The sequence below is a fragment of the Perognathus longimembris genome, chromosome 11, assembly GCF_023159225.1.
Source record: "Perognathus longimembris pacificus isolate PPM17 chromosome 11, ASM2315922v1, whole genome shotgun sequence".
Lineage (NCBI taxonomy): Eukaryota > Metazoa > Chordata > Mammalia > Rodentia > Heteromyidae > Perognathus > Perognathus longimembris.
Genome location: NC_063171.1, coordinates 29,553,243 through 29,572,410, shown reverse-complemented (window position 1 = coordinate 29,572,410; position 19,168 = coordinate 29,553,243). Strand labels below are relative to the sequence as shown.

At 38.8% G+C, this 19,168-nt stretch overlaps 2 protein-coding genes across 7 annotated transcripts in view; one reads left to right on the top strand and one right to left on the bottom strand.

Moving 5' to 3' along the window:
* Window positions 1–19,168, top strand: part of C11H1orf112 (chromosome 11 C1orf112 homolog) — a 53,772-nt gene that overhangs the window by 31,195 nt on the left and 3,409 nt on the right. The window contains exons 19-24 of one of the 2 annotated variants that reach the window (XM_048356406.1): window positions 412–507; window positions 2,254–2,367; window positions 4,531–4,635; window positions 5,240–5,320; window positions 6,320–6,436; window positions 8,211–8,677. In XM_048356406.1, coding sequence (XP_048212363.1) covers window positions 412–507; window positions 2,254–2,367; window positions 4,531–4,635; window positions 5,240–5,320; window positions 6,320–6,436; window positions 8,211–8,399 — 702 coding nt within the window. In that variant the 3' untranslated portion in view covers window positions 8,400–8,677. Of the gene's footprint in view, window positions 1–411; window positions 508–2,253; window positions 2,368–4,530; window positions 4,636–5,239; window positions 5,321–6,319; window positions 6,437–8,210; window positions 8,678–19,168 lie in introns of those variants that run through there. The other variant, XM_048356407.1, reaches the window with a different exon arrangement.
* The window catches only part of Scyl3 (SCY1 like pseudokinase 3), a 34,655-nt gene continuing 24,218 nt past the window's right edge, over window positions 8,732–19,168 (bottom strand). For 4 of the 5 annotated variants that reach the window (XM_048356411.1, XM_048356410.1, XM_048356412.1 and 1 more), the window contains 7 exons: window positions 18,396–18,473; window positions 16,096–16,235; window positions 14,543–14,727; window positions 12,631–12,802; window positions 11,017–11,181; window positions 9,639–10,333; window positions 8,732–9,177 (listed from right to left, as the gene is read on the bottom strand). In XM_048356411.1, the coding sequence (XP_048212368.1) occupies window positions 9,121–9,177; window positions 9,639–10,333; window positions 11,017–11,181; window positions 12,631–12,802; window positions 14,543–14,727; window positions 16,096–16,235; window positions 18,396–18,473 (1,492 nt within the window). In that variant the 3' untranslated portion in view covers window positions 8,732–9,120. The remainder of the gene's footprint in view (window positions 9,178–9,638; window positions 10,334–11,016; window positions 11,182–12,630; window positions 12,803–14,542; window positions 14,728–16,095; window positions 16,236–18,395; window positions 18,474–19,168) is intronic. The other variant, XM_048356413.1, reaches the window with a different exon arrangement.

The window sequence follows — 19,168 nt, the reverse complement described above, 5'->3', positions numbered from 1 at the left end:
GTCCACACATCATTTAATAGTCATTCATTATGCTGTAGTTGTAGCTTAACAATAGTGTGGCATGTCAGTAAGTATGGCAGAGAGAAATGGAATTCTTTGAATACAAAGGCACATTAAAGCTTTCCAGTTTCAGACAAAAGTAACTGAATCCCCTTTAGAATAAGTAGATTTGAATCATAACTTTTCTTTTTCCTAGTCAGGTTATCTTGAGAAAATTATTTAACTTCTCTCACCATGTTTTCTTATTAATAAAATGAGGATAATGACTACCTCATAGACATGCTGGGATAATCTTGAAATATTTTTGCATATTTCCTGGGATATAAAATAATGCTCAGTAAAAGCTGATTATTATAATAGCTTGCATGTAGTGGAAAACCTGCATCATAATTACTTTGTTTCTTATTTAAGGTAACCAGTCAGCCCTGTGTTGAACAGACATTCAGCCTTTTACTGCCAATTTTAGGATTTTTTGTTCAAACTATAGATCCTCAGCTGATAAGTCAGGTAAGATCAGTGGCCAGATTGTTACTTTGTTTGCTATGAAGTTTGTTAAACTGAAATCACTTTATTAGAGAATCTTTTAATAATGATTGATTTCTTGGTTTGCTTGTAACTTTCTGTATTGGGTCTTTGAACTCATGGCTCCTTCTTGCTTAGCCCTTGTGCTCCAGCCTAGTTCTGGAGCCTTGCTTGCACTTTCACTGCCTTTCTTGGTGAACTGAAGGTGTCACAGTTCACTCATCATTATCAGTGATGTTTCCCTGTTTCTTCCTTCTAGTGTATGGTGTACTGGACTTACTGATTCAGCCTTTCTCTGTTCTTCTCTGTCACTTTAGGCTGAATATGTTTACTGTTGCTCTTCTAACTCCCTGGGATTAGGAGTCTTAGTTCTGATGTTGAACCCTACACATCTGTGGCATTAGCAAAGACATTTTTAGCAACTATGAATTTATGGAACATTACCTACATGAATTTGTGGGTGATTCTTTCTCTTTGAATAAATACTGTTATTTGAAAGAAGAGTTCTACTGAATTCTCTTACTGGGCCCCGGCTTACCTGGCTGGGACACAGGCAAGCTTGATTCACTGTGTGGGAGTCCTTGTAGTAGAACTTCACTATCATCGTTATGTTCAGCGTACCATGTGAAATTGTGCCATTTTCTTTTGTCTTTCTTGCCCCTGGTTTTACCCCTGATGTCAATGTAACTGATTTTGGTACCCTAGGTATTGTATATACGTTTATAGGAAGTAGGGAAGGGAAGATCAAAATGGACAAAGGGTAAAAGGCAAACCAATGCAACAGCAATATTTACCAAACTATATGCTGTAAACCAGCTGTACAACTCGGGGAGGGGGACAGTAATTGGGGAAGAGGAAAGGTGGGAGAAAAATGAGGGAGGAGGAAACAAGTTTGATAAGAAATGTACTCACTGCCTTACATATGAAACTGTAACCCCTCTGTACATCACTTTGACAATAATTCGCAAAAAATTCTTTTGGGGAGGTTCTGAGCTCACAGAAAATAGGGATGGACTTCCTCTTACCTGATTTATATAGGCTTTGGATAAGTTCATAGTCGACAAAACTGGTCCCCTAAATCAAGACTTAGCTTTAGTACAGGTCAGGTAGGAAACAAAAACTATTAGTAGGAAAAATTAAGCCTTCCTACTTTGGGAAATGATGGAAGATGGAAGAGACATTTTATCATGTGTGATGGGGTGGAATAGGGAGAAACAGAAACTAGTAACAGCTTTGTTTTTACCATCTCTTAAAAAATTCAATGGTGCATAAGACAAATTAGCAGAGTGAGTGTTGACTAGATGTATTCTTTATGATGTGTGTAATATCAATTACTGAATTACAAGGGTACAAATATAGTAAAAGGATTAGCCTGGAATGTGGTAAACTGAATTTGTTATGAAAGATTGGATCTTTCTCTAAACAGATTTGTCAATCCTTTTTTTAATGTACTTTTTGCAAATGAATTTGAAATACAAAATAATTTTTAAAGATTAAGGTGTATAAAGTTTTTAAAGAACAGAAGGATTTTCTTCCCTCAGTAGTAGAGGCAGAAGCATATGGCAAGAAAACACAAATAACTGACTCCATTTGATTTTTTTTAGGTTCTGGTTGTGAAGCTTAATGGATTGGATTTTAGTTTTTCCTCACATAATTATCTAAATCTTAGTCTTTGTTTCTATGTAGATACTGTTTCACTTACAGCTCTTCTTTGGTTTTAATCCTCTCCAGGTAGTAAGTTTGCAGACCTCACTACTTAAATTGGAGCCTGCTGATCACGTCTGTTTTGCAATGCTGGGTTTTGTCTCTTCCTTAGAAAAGCTTTTTATACCTCAGGTTATAAAGGTACCTACACTCCTGTTGTTCCTGTGCTTTAAAACAAAATCTCTATAATGAGTAGGGTTTACTTTTTCTTTGCTTTTGATTTCTGAAATTTTGTGAGTTTTTTAACAATGACAGTGGGAGAAAAAAATAAGCATTTTCTGATTAGAGGGTAACTGTCAAATAGAGCTCTTTTTAAGTTATTTTCTTTTAGAAAAGTATGTGAACATACAAATAATTTTTGAGTTGGCCACTGCGGTCTGAGAGAGGAGACTCTCATTTGAGCAAACATTTTCTTTTTCTTTTTTGCCAGTCCTGGGGCTTGGACTCAGGGCCTGAGCACTGTCCTGGGTTTTTTTGCTCAAGGGTAGCACTCTACCACTTGAGCCACAGTGCCACTTCTGGCCTTTTTCTGTGTATGTGATGCTGGGGAATTGAACCCAGGGCTTCATGTATACGAGGCAAGCACTCTTGCCACTACCCCGAACCCCAAGCACAAACATTTTCTGAAGGTAGACTGTATTCAGATCTTCTGGGTGATTGTGTATAATTAGGACATTTCATAATTAGTTGTAGATTCATAAAGGGAAGCTTGTTTATAAAGGTATTTTTTAATGTTGCAAAAAAGTTTGTGCTGACAAGTAGGCAATTATTTATACAAATGAAATGGCTTAGGAAAACATGTCTACTGAATTTTAAGATAGATGAGGCTAAAGGGAATCCTAAAGTTTGTCCTCCTTACTATTATATAGTGTGAACAAACATAATTCTAAGTAGTTGACTTGGTTTTTACCTGAGAGATTAAAAAAACAAAAACTGATGAGCTGGGCACCAGTGGCTCACTCCTGTAATCCTAGCTGCTTAGGAGGTTGAGAGCTGAGGATCACAGTTTGAAGCCAGCCTGGGCAGAAAAGTCCCTGTGAGATACATAATTAACCACTCAAAAACCAGAGGTTGTACTGTGGCTCAAGTGGTAGTAGAGTGCTATCTTTGAGCATAAAGAGGCTCAGGGACAGCACCCTGGCCCTGAGCTCAAGCCCCACAACCACTACCACCACCACCACTAAAATCACTGGTGAAAACTTTCTCTATAATCAGGGCAAAAATGTATCTCAGTGCAGGTTGATTTGAAACTAGACAAATGCCAGTAGTTCATACCTATAATCCTAGCTAAGAGGCTGAACTGAGGATTGTTGTTTGAAGCCAGACTGGGCGGAAAAGTCCATGAGACCCTTATATTCAGTTAACCACCAGAGTAGCTGGAAGTGGAGCTTTGGCTCAAGTGGTAGAGTGCCAGCCTTGAGCAAAAATCTCAGGGGCAGCACTCAAGCCCTAAGTTCACACACTAAGACTGGCACTCCCCCATCCCAAAAGAATCTTTGAAATTAAAAATTTTATCCTATAAGACATCTAAAGATGTCTTTCATTTACAAGAGAACATAACTAAAACATTGGTTTTCATTCTGTAAATTTGTATAACTAGATTGACAGCTTCTTATCAATTCTCATGTGTCCAGAAATACTCTTGAATTTGAAATCTTTTACCATACAATAAGTTCATTTCATAATTGTTTCATCTGCATCACTTGTGGGCCCTAACTGCGCAATAAATATTCTATCAGAAACTGAATGCCTTACAACTTGGGGGTGAGGTCAGGTCCTGAGGAAATTTTTGAGATTCATGAGCATATAGGAGGCATTTGAAGTCATGAAATATTTTGAGTTGCCATGGTAGGTGTCATTTTAATTCTGGCGATACAATAATCCCTACTGTCAGCTTATAGGAAAGTAACAGACAACTGGGTGCATTTGTAAAAAAGTGTACTAAATGGTGGTGAATAGAGAAATACAAAGCACGGGAGGTAGACAGGGAATATGTATTTGACAGTTCATTTTAAAATGACATCGTAAGTAGAATCCTTATGAGTGTTACAACTTAGTAAAAACCCTTGGACTAAGAGCCTGGGTGCTTTAGTTAGTATGTGTGAGTTTTCTAAGCAGGGAAAATGACAAGTGCAAAGTTCCTGAGATAGTAGCATGCTACTGTTGACCAAAAGTGCAAAGACCAAACATGCTTTGCATACATGCTTACTGGGATAGATTATAGACAGTTGACAACTTCTTGTGCTACACTGAACTTTTTTTCTTTATTTAATCAGGGTTGTTTCTTTTTCTTTTTTATTTTAGGACAAAATTCTGCCCCACCTGTCTTCTATTTTTGCCTTACTGCTAGCTGATAGCAATTGGCTGCTAGAACAACATACTTTGGAAGCATTTACTCAGTTTGCTGCGGTAATTATAAAATAAATCTTCATGGGGACAGTGACTTTCTAAGTATGTTAATACTTCAAATCTTCTAGAACATTTAATGTAGATATTGAGCTATTTCTGAGCGTCCATTGCAAAAGTTAAGTATTAGAGGAGATAATTACAAGATTCTACAAGACATTAAGTGAGGCCTAGATATGTAGTGACCTTTCCCAATATCGAGGACTTAACAACATTGAGAGCAGATCTTTTCATGTAATGCCTTCCAGGCAGATTTTGGGGTTGGATGACGATAGAATTCATATTTATTTTGGGGAAAGTTGTTAAGTGTGGTTCCAGCAACTTCTGCTGTGGTTTTGTGGGTTGCTTTTTTTTTTTAAAAAAACTGTGATCCAAAAGCCTATGATTAGGCTTTTGCTTATGAGAATATATAGAGACTAGTGTGAGTACAGAAGTAAACAAAGCTTGTACAGTAGTTAATATTATCCCAGATAGTCTGAAAGTTTCGAGTACTCTTTGCATTGAGTATTCTCAAAATTTTTAATAAAAATGGTTCTTAAAAGTCATGTTCCTTGTCTTTGCAAGTTGCTAAGGTATATTAAATATGGTCTTATGAATCTTTCAATAGGGAACACATCATGAAGAAATAGTTCCACAGTGTCTCAGTTCTGAAGAAACTAAGAACAAAGTAGTAGCATTTCTGGAGAAGGTAAGTATTTATTACATAGCTCATATTTTAATCTTTGTAAGGAAAATTTTGTCCTTGTAACCAACTTAGACTTTTCAGAGTTACTAAGTAGGTAGGCTGAAATATGCCTAAAGCAAATGCTCCAAACCCAAAGCTTCAAGCACCCAAGAAATGGAAAGACTCCATACTGTCAGTTTCATGCATTGCATAAAGTTATCATTGGGTTATTGTATATGAAGTGTACATGAAACAAAAATGAGTATCATATTCAAAAACTTGGGTCCCATCTCTAAAATGTCGCTTGTCTATGGGAAAAAATCTGAAGCATTTTACTGTGTCTGTAGTAGTAGTAGTGTCTCACTGAAAATATAGGCAGTTGGGATGACAAATTCTATGTTGTTCATCATATTATAGACATCTGATTACATAGAACTAAGAGAATTTAAAAAGAAAAACTTTTTAGTATGATTTAGGTATGGCTTTCTTACAAGCCAAGATCCATTTTTCCAAGACTGTGACAATTATCTTCATAGGATATTTATACAGTACATTAGAATCACAATTTTGAATCCTAGGGATTCTATGTTTGTGCATACCTTGAAAGTCAACATGATGCTGATGTTAAGTAAATTAAGTACTTAATATGCCCATTGTTAAACTAGGGTCTGCATATTTTATCTATTGTGTCACATACATGTAAGTTGGACTTCAAACAGGTAAGTGTATAAATATACATTTTTAGGCTTTAGAATCGAGTGAGTAAAGACTTTTCTTGGAAAGCCTCCTTTCTTTAGGGAAGAACACTGGAAGAATTTTATCCACATTATATTTAAAGCAAGCATTAATAGATGAGTCTGCTTCTAAAATTTGACTGGCTTACAAGACAAAATGATTTCACACTCAGCATTATAAACATACAGACACAAAGTACTTAATTCCTCTTCTGTATATTACAGCATTTTGTATCTACTAAAACGCTTATGTGTTGTTGAATTGATTTTTTTTCATGGTCTTCGGAAGTCTGGTTGTATAGATGAAACTGAAGCTGCCAAAGTAGAACGTGTGAAACAGGAAAAAGCTGTTTTCCGAAAATCCTTCACTCAAGTGACTGTAGTAGAAATGAAGTCATCTTTACAGGTCTGGCTGCTTTTCATTGTGGTTAATGAGGGAATGCTGCCCTCATCACTTTTTTTTTTATGTTTTTATCTTTATATGTTGAACTAAACACTACACAGGTAAGATTTTCCTGTTTTACAGTTATTGTACTTAAGAAACCCCACATTTTTTTCCGTAAGATTAGCAGCCCCAGACAGAACTCTTAACAAAGGTTGAAATACAGAAAATATAATCTATCAGTCATTTGTAGTAACTGTTGGGAAAACTTACATACTTAGGAAGTCAGACCTAATGTAGTTTCTGAACCACAGGAGATAAATTAACTTACTTTCCAAAATGTTTAGTGGTAAGAAATCAAAATGATGAGGCAAGAAATCAAACTAATCATTTGGCAATGTCTAAAAATTTATCCACTAAGGGCAACAACACCACGAAGAATATTCAAAATACTATTTTGAGCCAGGGAATAATTTAAAAGGAGGATTTAGGGTCATCGTGATTTTTGTTTCATAATGGAAATTTTAGTAAAGAAGTGCTATGAGGTTCAATAGCTAAAGAACCCTGCTGTGGTTCCACATTTATAGACCATTGTCTATCTACTTTTTGTTTTGAAACTACAGAAGATGTTATAAAAATATTTATGTTCTCACATACCTTTGCTTTTCCGTATACAATTCCATATGCAATTCTCTGCCACTCAGTACTTTCGTTGTTTTTTTTTGCCAGTCCTGAGGCTTGAACTCAGGGCCTGAGCACTGTCCCTGGCTTCTTTTTGCTCAAGACTAGCACTCTACCACTTGAGCCACAGCACCACTTCTGGCTTTTTCTATACATGTGGTGTTGAGGAATCGAACCCAGAGCTTCATGTATACGAGGCGAGTACTTTACCACTAGGCCATATTACCAGTCCCTGCTACTCAGTATTTTTATAATTCAAAATGTGCAACATCTGCAGACTGGCTTTTGAGAATGGATAATGTAGCTGCTGTCTGACAGAGACATTAGGAAATGCCATAAGTGCTTTTCCTTAGTCTTAGCTGCTTTATCGTATTTTTACTCCTGAGAAGAAAAAGGCACTGAATCTTTTGCAAACCACTCCCAGGAGTGTGATGGTGAGCACCATTATGCGTATACAAGGCTGACTCGGCATGGTCCTATATAGGTGTACACATAGCTGATAAATACAGGCCTGAGAACCTGCTTCCAGCCCCAATCCTGAGGGTTCAGAATGTAGTGTATATAATACTGCAGGCTAGTGGCCTACTTTAGTACAGTGATAGGAGGAATTAAAACAGATTACTAGGATGTATAGGCACTACTACTAAGCTTCAATTGGGTAGCCAGTTGTGATTTTGTCTCCCAAGACTTCCAAAGACTATAACAACACCCCAAATTTATTATGAACTAGGATCCTACCAAGCAAAACTGGTGCTTTGTATTATTTGCAATTTAATGGTATCCCATGCAAATGTAATGCTTGACATGTGCTTGTATTTGGCATGGAACATGCTCTTTCCTGAAGAGAAGTGGCACCAACAATAGGATTTAATGACTGCTACATTTCCTTGTGGAAACCCCTGCATTGCACACTAAGGTCTAAATTCTACTAGATCTTTTGGCACCTCAGTCTCTGCCCCTGGATGTTAGGTATAAGTTTTAGTCACAACCTTTAGACCATCTTCATACATTGTTCTAGATGACTGAGGTCAGAGGGTGGAGAACTACATATTCTTGTGATCCAGTTATTAAAATGAGAATTTTTACATCATTATCTCATGTTTTTTTCTCCAAAAAGCCTTGTGTGAAAAGAGCACGCCATGACCTCCCGCTGGAAGAAGAGTATAGGTCAGCATTGCAAGCAGCAATGGGGGCCTTGGAAGCAACAGAGTCCTTACTTCAAAAGACTCCTGCTCCAGCCTGGCTTCTCATGGAAATGGAAGCTCTGCAACAAAGGATTGAGAGGTTAAAACAGCATATACTCTAGGGTGACTCTTGAGTGGCCCAATATCACCAGACAGAACTGCCAGGATATTTTGTAAATGAAATTTCTAATTATGAACATTTATGTACGTTTTTTCACATATATAAAAAGAGCTGTAAAAGTGGATCTAGTGAAAATAGTTTTTATTTGACATTTACAGGATGGGGTCGGGGAGGGGTAAGACTTTTCATTAAGAACTTTGGTACAGTGAAATACATGTGGAACAGTCAGTAACTGCCAGGTCCACTGAAGGACCCTTCATTCATAGTACAACTCTCAGCAAATAAGCTGCCTAAGGAAGCCATAGCAATTTATAATTTATAGCTTTTTTTTCCAGCAAGTTAAATTTTGTAATAGAACTTTTCTCATTTGTAAAGAAATGGCACAAAATTAAGCTAACCAGCTTGAATTTTTATATTTATTTTTCTTCCAGAATTATCCTGGAAAAAGCACTAAGTTCAGCCTTTCCTCAGCTACTTGCTCTTCATGGAAACTGGCCTCAAACAGTTCCTCCTCCTAGCAGCCAGTATTATGGGTCTCCTGACTTCCCTGGGGCTTCAGCCAGCTCTCAAGGTTGGCTTCACAACTGAGTTCACACAGATTCACAAAGAGCTCCTGGTACAGGGAAAACAGGCTGCTTTGGGCCTTTCCTGTCCACACACTCTGCTTTTGAGGTATTCATTTTTTAAAAGGAATTGTTCCTACATTTAACTCACACCTGTTGTCACCAATTATTATCTTCCCAGTTCAGCTCTCCTTCTCCCCAGCCTTCAGTGTCTCCCTGCAACAAAAACATACCAACAACAACCTACTGAAGCACATCAAATCGAAAAAATTAGGAACATAAAAACGACCATTTTCAACACATGTTAGTGCCAGGATACACGGCCTCATGTGAAGTAAAATAACTTAAAGCTGAAACTCAAGACAACCTAGGAACTAGTTTTACAAAACTACTGCACTGAAAAATAACTTTCTCAAGAGCTATCTAACTCAGTAAGTCTGTCCTGATTTACTTTTCCAAATAAAAGGGTTACAATGTAATAAGTTGACCATTTCCCCAAACTATATTTTCTGGGGAAAACTTAATTTTGTTTGCCTCGATCAACTTGATCATTCTAACCTGCATCAGTTGCATGCAGTAGTGTTTTTTTTTTTCCTTCATTCGGAAAATAGCATGCGTAATATAAACTAGGACTTGTACAAGAAATCCATAAGTAGCACTCCCTGCAAAATACTTACCTCACTCATTTCTGCTGCAGCAAATTTTGAGGAAAACTGCATAACTGGTAAGACATCATCCTTGTTGGGAAGTATCATTTCTGTCCTCAGTTCAGGTAAAATAAGCAAAGTAGCTGAAGGCTTAATTTCTGGGATCATATCAGCAAACCAGTCTAACTCAGGGTCTTGTACTGGTTTCTTTTTTACATGGATAGTATATTCTTCTCCTAAACCAAGTTCTGATCGAGTCTGAAGGGGTCTTTCTTGTGACTGTGCTTTTGGTGGCTTGATTTGGTCTGAGTCTTCCCTGCTCTGTAGAGAGTTAGTCTTGTGAGGAAGACCTGATTTCAAAGGCTTAGCCTCTTCAGTGAGTGGAAGCAAAACAGGAACTGGCTTCGGTTTCAGTGAGGTAACAGGCACTGCAGCAGAGATTTCACCTCTTGGGCTTACTTGAGTCCCTGAGCTGAGCTCACAATCATCCCAAGATTCTTTCTCCACATTCAGGTTAGTGCACTGGGACCTAGCGGCATCACAGGCTTCTGTAGGCCAAACCTGAAAGCTGACAGTTTGGTTCTCTGGCTCCTCAGGCTCATTCCAGTCAGGCCATTCCTCACAAGTTTTAGAGCTTGGTGTGAAGTCCACGCTGTTCCCAGGAGTATTTTTCATATTTGAGATTCCATTCATGGGCAATTTAATGGTCTGGGGAAACTGATCGCCTATGAGAATGTACAAGTATTCTTTAATAAAATAGTTAAGAGCAAACAATATATTTAATAAGAGAAGGTTGGCCCTAAAGAAGTGTATAGACCTAATTACTTAAGGGATCCTCCAGACCATAATATTTAAAATATTTCATAAGTTACCCTAATACTAATGCTTGGATAATATTAATAAAACATACCACACAAAATAGTTAAGATATTCTTTATCAAACAGGTGCAAACATTGCCCATTGGCATAATTCAGTTAAAAAATAGTCTACACTAATGTTCTTAGATAATTTTACCTTCTAGATGTTTTAAATAGATATGCTCTGAAAAATGTGTTCAAGGAAGTTTGCCTAACCCAATAATATCCTGGTCTATCATTTCTTGGTACATTTTGGAAGATGCAGTTAAGGCATCAAAAGTCCAAATTTTATCTCATGCAAAAATGTACCTTAAGTACTATCAACTTGTTCTCATGAATTAGGAAGAATGTTAGGGACATAAGCTTAATAGTTGGGGAGGTATAATGATGAGGTGTGACAATGCTAACCAAATCTCTTAATAAGAAAATAAGAAAAATAGGTATCAAAATTCCCAAAGTGCCCTTAAGCTTAATTCAAGTGCCCTTAAGCTTAATTTAGGAAAACCTTCATCCAAGCAATGGGCAACCCATATAAATGGAGAATTTCTACCTGTCTGTAAGAAAGTATTGTAGTAATCTTGCTTTATGTGCTTCTTGCTGTTGATGGGAATGTTGCCAGAAAGGAAGCAGTTAGGAAACATGCCAGGAGAGGGCTTCTCCAACACTGGTGAGATCTCACTGTGCGGGCTACAGGCGACCACATGTGTGGGAGAATCTGAAGGTAAATAAAAACTCCAAGAAATGAGATAGTAAAAAACTGTCTGCTATCATGTGTTTGGTAAGCAGTGGTTAAGGGAAATGGATAAATGAACAACTTTAAATGTCTGAAGAAACATACCTACTACAGAATGGGTTGCTTGTCCCTGGAATAAAAAGGTTCAAGTATGAACCCTCATGATCTACCTCATCAAAAAGTTAAAGCCTTTGAAAATACTCTGATGAAGATCTAAAACCGAATTTCCTTTTAAATCTGTCTAGTAAAGAGTGCAAACCTAGTTACATGAATGTACTATGAACCTATATGCTTTAACAATGGATACTTTAATAATGGATATTAATAGTTTATCTCAACTGCAGGAAGGTGTTTTTAGAAAATGTTGTTTATACTCAGGGCTGGTCAAGGAGATTTGGCAAAATTTTGGCCAAATACTTTCCATGTCTTAAAATAAAAGGGAATAGCCAGGAATAAACTATCACTAAGCCTCTAGCTTCCTCCAGCACATCTGCCCTCGTCCCATCAAACCTCAGGGCTTAGTATCTGTAAGCTCTGCCTTGGCTATTGGTGGAGCTATCCTTCCTGCTGAAGTCCTACTTCCCAATGGTTCTCACCCAGTGTGCTAGTCTCAACTGTGCCACAATTTTGTTTCAAACAGAACTGCCTTCATTACATACATTAACCTCAATATTAACTTTTACCTGTGACTATGCAGGCAAACTGCAAAAGGCAAAAAAAAAAAAAAGAAGTTAAAATTCCGCCTCTATATGTGTGCTCTTTGTTCAACATTACAAAGAAAAAGGGACACTTTGCTCTAACAGGCTGCTGACAGCTCACTAGTCTTAATTGCAACTTCAAAAATCAAAGGAGATTAAATCTCTGATCCCCCCCCTATTTAGTAGGTAGTCTGTCAGGTGAACCATGGCCCAGCTGTTTCATGTGTTAGTTATCTTTTGGGTAGTCTATTTTTTTCCCCAGGGCTGACCACAGTCTTCTGATCATACCTCCAGAGTAAGTCATCTCAAATAACTAGGATGACAGGTGCCAGCCAGCTGCCAGCCATCACACTCAGCTCTGGCCTGGAAATTTAGCTACCTGAGAGTCTGAGACAGGGATGACAGTTTAAGGCCAGCTTGGGCACACAAACAAGTTCACATGACTTCATCTTTACCAATGGCTGGGTGCTATGGCATAAGTCTGTCTCCCCAGTGATGACAGGCGGCACAAGTAGGTGAGTCTCAGCCCAGCCCAGCTTGAGCATAAAGCAAATCCCTACCTAGAAAAGAGCCAATACAAAAAGGGACCAGAATGGTGGCTCAAGTAGTTCACTCACTTTGAGGAGTTTTGAAAGGAAAACTTACATTTTTCTGTATTATTTAGCTGCACATAAACCTGCCTGATAAACTTAATAAAATAATAAAACGCTAGACCTTTCAATGGCATTCTTACCTTCTGGGGAATTATCAATAGTTTTAGTAAAACTTGGGGCAGTGCGTTTGAAGATTTTGGTTCTTTCTCCTCCCACAACCACTTCAGGACCAAGTAGAGAGACCAGCACTGCTAGGCTGTGAAGAGTGATTGCCACAATGGAATCACTGGTATCTCGCAGGCCCAGTAATACCTAGGAGCGAGAGAGATGCTAAGTATAGAAAGGCATAGTACCTACCCTTTGTCCCCCTATAAACAAGCTTTGGGGATGCAATCAGAACTTGCTTGCTCAGTGAACTACCTTTTCCTTAGGAGGTAAAAGACAAAAAGTTTTCCCTCCCAATCCATCTCAGACTTAAAAAAAAAAAATCAAAATACAGGAAATAACAATTAACTCCATCAAATTTGTATCAATGAAACTAACTCTCCACATCTACACTCAGGTCTTAACAGTTCAGAGTGGTATGCTCTGTAGAGCACCTGCAGACCAGTGACAACACTCAGCAATCATCTTCCTGCTCTTTGCCCCTTCTTCCAGCTCTAAGGGAGGACTTTAGAAATGCTTTGTTTATTATGCATCATCTTCTGTGGAATTTCAGAAACTTATCTGATTTGCTTAAAACAAAGACAGAAGACTTGGATATTATGGGATATTTGGCCATTTGCACACTAAAACTGTGAGAGCTGGTTTTCAGACATTAAAAAGTGAAACATGCTGGGTATGATGGCTAATAGCTACTTGGAGGACCGTAGTTCAAATCTGGGCAAAAAAGTTTACAGGAACCTTTCTCAACCCAATAGCTGGGCATAGTGGCACATGCCTAGCTACGTGGAATGCTGAGATTGGGACAATTTTGGTTCTGGGCCATCACAGGTGGTAAAGTACCCCTGTCATTTCAGCTATAGCAGGAAGTGAAAAATAGAATTTAGGTGCACACCCAAGTAGTGAGAACCAATCTCAACAATAACTAGTTCACAAAAAGTGCAGGAGGCATGGGTCAGTAGTAGTGCACTTGCCTAGCAAGCACAAGCTTTAGGCCCAGTTAAAAACCCCAATACGGGTTGGGGATATGGCCTAGTGGCAAGAGTGCCTGCCTCAGATACACGAGGCCCTAGGTTCGATTCCCCAGCACCACATATACAGAAAACGGCCAGAAGCGGCGCTGTGGCTCAAGTGGCAGAGTGCTAGCCTTGAGCGGGAAGAAGCCAGGGACAGTGCTCAGGCCCGGAGTCCAAGGCCCAGGACTGGCAAAAAAAAAAAAACCCAATACTACCAAAAATAAAAATAAATGCAGACAGTTTAGTAAAAGCAATGACCTGTGAGGCATCTGCACTCAATATTCACATTAGCAAGTTACAGTTTTTTTTTTTTTAAGAGCATTACCTGGTTTACTCTGGGCTTTAGTTACTGATCATTGCTGTGTGCAATATGATAAACTGCAAAGCATGACAGAGCAGCTAGTCTCCAATGGTATCAGCTGTAGTGAATCATACTCCTGCTCTGCTACTAATTCTTGGCAGGAGTGGACCAATGCATCAGTATTTTTCTGGCCTTGTCTCATCGCTTATGTAAGATCACAGCTTTCCAAAAGAACCCAGTAAGATAATCATGAGTTCAGTGCTAACAGGTGAAGCACTTTCTCAAAACAAGACTGTACAAGTAAACAAGCATATTTTTTTATATATAATTAGAATTCTATCTACTTACAGGTCATCATAATCCACTCAAGCCTCAAACCCATCAATCCTTCATACCTCTTCATCTAGGCTAAACTCTGAAATCAAAACTGCTGATTTCAGGCTTTCTAGACTATCATCTCAATATCCCCAAACTCTTCTTTTCATTTCCACAATTTAACACACCCTTGCTCACTTTTTTCTGATCCTGCCTTGGAAGGCTGTGTGCAACCCCACAGTCATTGCAGGCTCTGACCTGTGGCAAGATGACCTTCTTCAGCTGCTCCTGAGTAAAGTGCTCCACGTAGGCTTCGATGTGGGACAGCAGCACTATCCGTACATGCTCCTCGTGAACCTCGAACAGCCGGAGAAGCACAGGGATCACGCGAGACTGGAACAGTGCTGGCGAGAGCAAGCAAGGGATTTCCCCCTGTGCATTGTCTACCCAAAGTGCAGAAGGGGTACAGATGAACAAACAAACTCACTGTAATGAACATAATTCAGGAACTGAGCCAAGTATGTTACATATACTCTACCATTCTAAATTCTTAAGACCTAACTCCTTGGGATGATACAAAATTACCTAAGGCTAACTTTGTAGCAATTTATGTGAAAAATACTGCCCAAGTGTTTTATTAACTCTGAATTGAGTAGCTTTTGATACATTTACAATAAGTTCAAGAATTTCTTGTAGGTTAGTGACGTATAATATTGCTGTTATAATTTGTTGGAAAAATCAACGATTTAAGTGCTACAATAGGACTTTGATGCTGAACTACTGTAGCTACAGTACTCGTTATCAAGCAGAAATTTGCCTAAGAGTCATTTGGGGCCTTTAAAAATACATATGCCTGCAGGTAGATCGAGTAGACTAGTCTTGATCCAGGTTCACCTCTGTTTAGGACCCAATGATTATTAACAGAGCTATAAAGAGAAATTCAAGGCTACAAAGAATCACATTGAATTACAGATACAATGAAATATTAATGTGTAAGAAACTACCCATTATACTCCTTGGTTGAAATTTTTTTTTTTTTTGGCCAGTCCTAGGCCGTGAACTCAGGGCCTGAGCACTGTCCCTGGCTTCTTTTTTGCTCAAGGCTAGCACTCTGCCACTTGAGCCACAGTGCCACTTCTGGCCATTTTCTGTATATGTGGTGCTGAGGAATCGAACCCAGGGCCTCATGTATACGAGGCAAGCACTCTTGCCACTAGGCCATATTCCTAGCCCCTGGCTGAAATCTTTTTAGCAAAGTAGTATGAAAGCTTCGTACCTGTCAATTCCATGAACCTGTATTGTGTGTGTGTGTGTGTTTGTGTGTATGAATACATGTATATGTATTCCCTGATTTGGGGTGTTTCAACTATAAAGTTTTAAAGCAGGGATTTTTATTTCACACTCAGAAAAATCCTTGAAGCTCCAATAAATGAAGGATTTCGGTGATTTTTCACCAAAAATGGAAGTTAAGTTGTTTCTGATGAGGGAGGTACAGGCTTTAACAATTCACAGCAAAAAACCCAAAGTTCTGTAAAGATCTTTCCTAAAAATACGGTCATGTTTGCATGTGTGTTTATACATTTGTGCGCACATGCATGTGTGTTAACCACTTGAAACAGTACACACGCTCTCCAGAAAGATGCTCCATAATTATCTTTGGGCCTTCGTACCCAGGTTTGCATTAGAGCAATCATATCAGTGATCAGTAACCATGCTTTGACCTTAAAGCCAAACATTAACAACAGTACATCAAAAGTGGACTAATAATCACCGACCCCTTAACTGCTAGAAATACTTGGAAAAAAAATCACCTTTTTTTGGGCCAAGCAGATGAGGAAGAAAACTCTTAACAGCTACTGGCTCTGCAAACACCAGCTGATTAAGCAGAAGAGGCACTAGTCGTGAAGCTATTAATTCCTCTGACAAGCAGCTGACCCTGTCCAGCAAAAATCTGAGGGCAAAGACAGAAAGGCTTGTAATGCAGTGGTGACACATCGATTTTCATGTGTGATTTAGCTACATGTGACCCTTCTTTCTCATGTCTTTCAAATCTGAAACAGAAAAGGTGAGTACATTGGTTGCCAAGTAAGAAAAATGCCAAAATGTCAGGCCAGGCCAGCTTGTCCGCCCACCTGCAATACAAGCTAGGAAGCATTTTCAACAAATTATTCCATATTACTAGCAAAGTTTTCCTCCTTTATTCCCTAACAAGCTACAGGCTATCTTAGATAATAAAAGACACTGTCCTAACTGTAAAAGATAGATAATATCCAATTATCTTTATTTTCACAGTAAGTAAAATTAGACTTTAAAGCATTCTACTAGGAAATACAGATATGTTACCAATAGTAATACCCCACTATGCAATCTTGCTTATTTAGTACTTGCTTCCTACATTTTCAGGCACATATATACCCTTTCATGCATAATCAGCAAATCCCCACACTGCTTCCATCGAAGGTCTACATTCCTACCTCTTTTCCAGTTACTCAGGAGTCAGGGATGCTGTTTAAGGCTGCCCTCAACTTTGCCATCACTCTGAATATTCTCTTCCCTCTGGTCCCTGCTCTGACAGTCTCTATCATGACCACAGCTCCAATTACTTGCCATTCCTTTCCCTCAGCCTGTCAACATGCTCCCATCTTTCCCATCCTTAAAAAGCCCTTCTTCCTTCCTTGGTGCTGGGAACTCGCAGCTTATAATCCTAGCTACTCAGGAGACTGAGGTCCAGAGAACTGAAGCTTGAAGCCAACCTGAGAAAAGAAGTCAGAGACTCCATTTCCAATGAATCAGCAAAAAGTAGATTGGGAACAAGGCTGAAGTGGTAGAGTATTAGCAAGGAAGCTGACTGAGAGCCTTTAATAATAATGTTCTCTCCCCTCCAAAGTTTTCAGGAAGAGGTTTTAGTCAGCATCTATTTATCTTCTTTTTATTTTGAAGGGATGGGGATTATACCAGGGTTTGAACTCAGGACCTTGTGCTTGCTAGACAGGTTCTCTACCATTTGAGCAATGTCTCCAGGTTTTACCTTGGTCCATTTTTTTTCTGATAAGGTCTCATGATTTTTCTTGGGACCATTCTTAGAGCAAAATCATCCTATATGTGGCCCCCCAGTATATCTGGGGTTACAAGCACGCACTACCATGCCAAGTTTGAGAAAGAGTTTCACTAAGTTTTTTTCCCAGGTTGGCTTCACACCATGATCCTCTGGCTCTCCATCTCCTGAAGTGATAGAATTATAAGCATATGTAGCCTTCTGAACCCACTGTTCTCTCACTCTGTTCAAATACTTCTTGCTGAGACAAAGTTGCCAGTGTCTTCTTGATCCTAAATGAACAGGCATATTGATCCACCTGCTTTCTAAAGTTCCCCATCTACTTCTTTGGGAATATATAGCTGTCCTGATTCTTCTCAATCTATCTGTTTATCTCATTCACCAGCCAATCCTTCCCATTCATGCCTTCAATTGGCTGGAAGCTTCATAGTATAGTATAATACAGTATAGTATAGCATAGCACAGCATAGATCAGTGCCATTGTCCCATTCAGCACTGTTTGTCATCTATAGCTCATCAGCTTAAAACTTTGCTCCTAAGCCTCACACTCAGATATGCCCAATTGCCCCAGCATATCTATCTGAAGACCCACAAATACTAGCTTCATACCAACACATCCAACAATGAGCCCCTCATTCTGCCTGAAGAGTCCTCCATTCCAGTACTCTCCAGATCATTTGGTGGAGGTCTGCTCACTTGACATCTTCATCCTTGGTGTCTTCTTCACTGATATCACTGACACCCTTATACCTGTCCTCACATCTGCTGAATGGACACCATCTCTAGGAGCTTTTCTCCACTACCACCTCCTTACCAAGGGCCCTCAAGACTCCCAGGAAATTCTTTCTCACTGCACATATACTCCTTGTATAAGCATTAGCAGTCTGAGTACCTGTCTCCATCAGAGCTGTCTATTCCAGCACCTAGAAATAAACTTATTAAAATTCAGGAAAAGTTCAGTAAGTACTGTGAAATCAGGATTCTTCTTTTCAGATTAGCTGAGGAACTGCATGGATTTAACTCAAGTTATTGAAGATCTTAACTTTATGAACTTACTTGAAGAATTCAGTTTTTTCTTCTTCATTCTTCAATGTTAAGCTTTTCAAGAAATTCACAACTTCTAGAAAATCATTTCTAAATGCCAAAAAGGAAAGAAGGGAAAGCAGTACAACAGATTAGAGAAGGCATGTTTAAATCCTGATGCCATAACCACAGATATCCTATGTGCTATTTTAAAGATCTGAAGGCCTGGTAGGTGACCCATGCCTGTCATCCCAGCACTCGGGAAGAAGAGATGGGAAGGTCTAGCTTTGAGACCATTAAAGAAGGCGAAAAAGGGTTGAAGACCATACCTCGAAGAACAGCTGGGAATAGTGGACAAAGCTTGTGACCCTGTCTTAAAAGAACTATAGCCAAAAGGGGCTGGGGCATGGCTCAGGCGAGAGAGCACTTGTCTAGCAAGCTTAAGTCTTGGAATTCAATCCCCAGAAGCACCAAGAAGAAAAAACACATAATTTTTTATGAGACAAATGGAACAAACCTACAGAGGACTTGATATCGTAATACCAAAGACATTTGTGAAGACATAAACTTAAAACACACATGTGATATGCTTTATGGTTTTGTTACCATAACTTTTCACTGTAAAAAGACATTGTTAAATGAGATATTCATGGAGAAATTACATTTCCATTATAAAACAGTTGTAGGTTCCCAAGCATTTGGTAAAGAAAAAGTAAAGACATATGAAAGTGGAATTTCTTTTGAGAGTCACGGGAATTATTTCTCCTGTTCAAAGTTATTCCGTCTCTGAATCAGGCAGAGTCAGC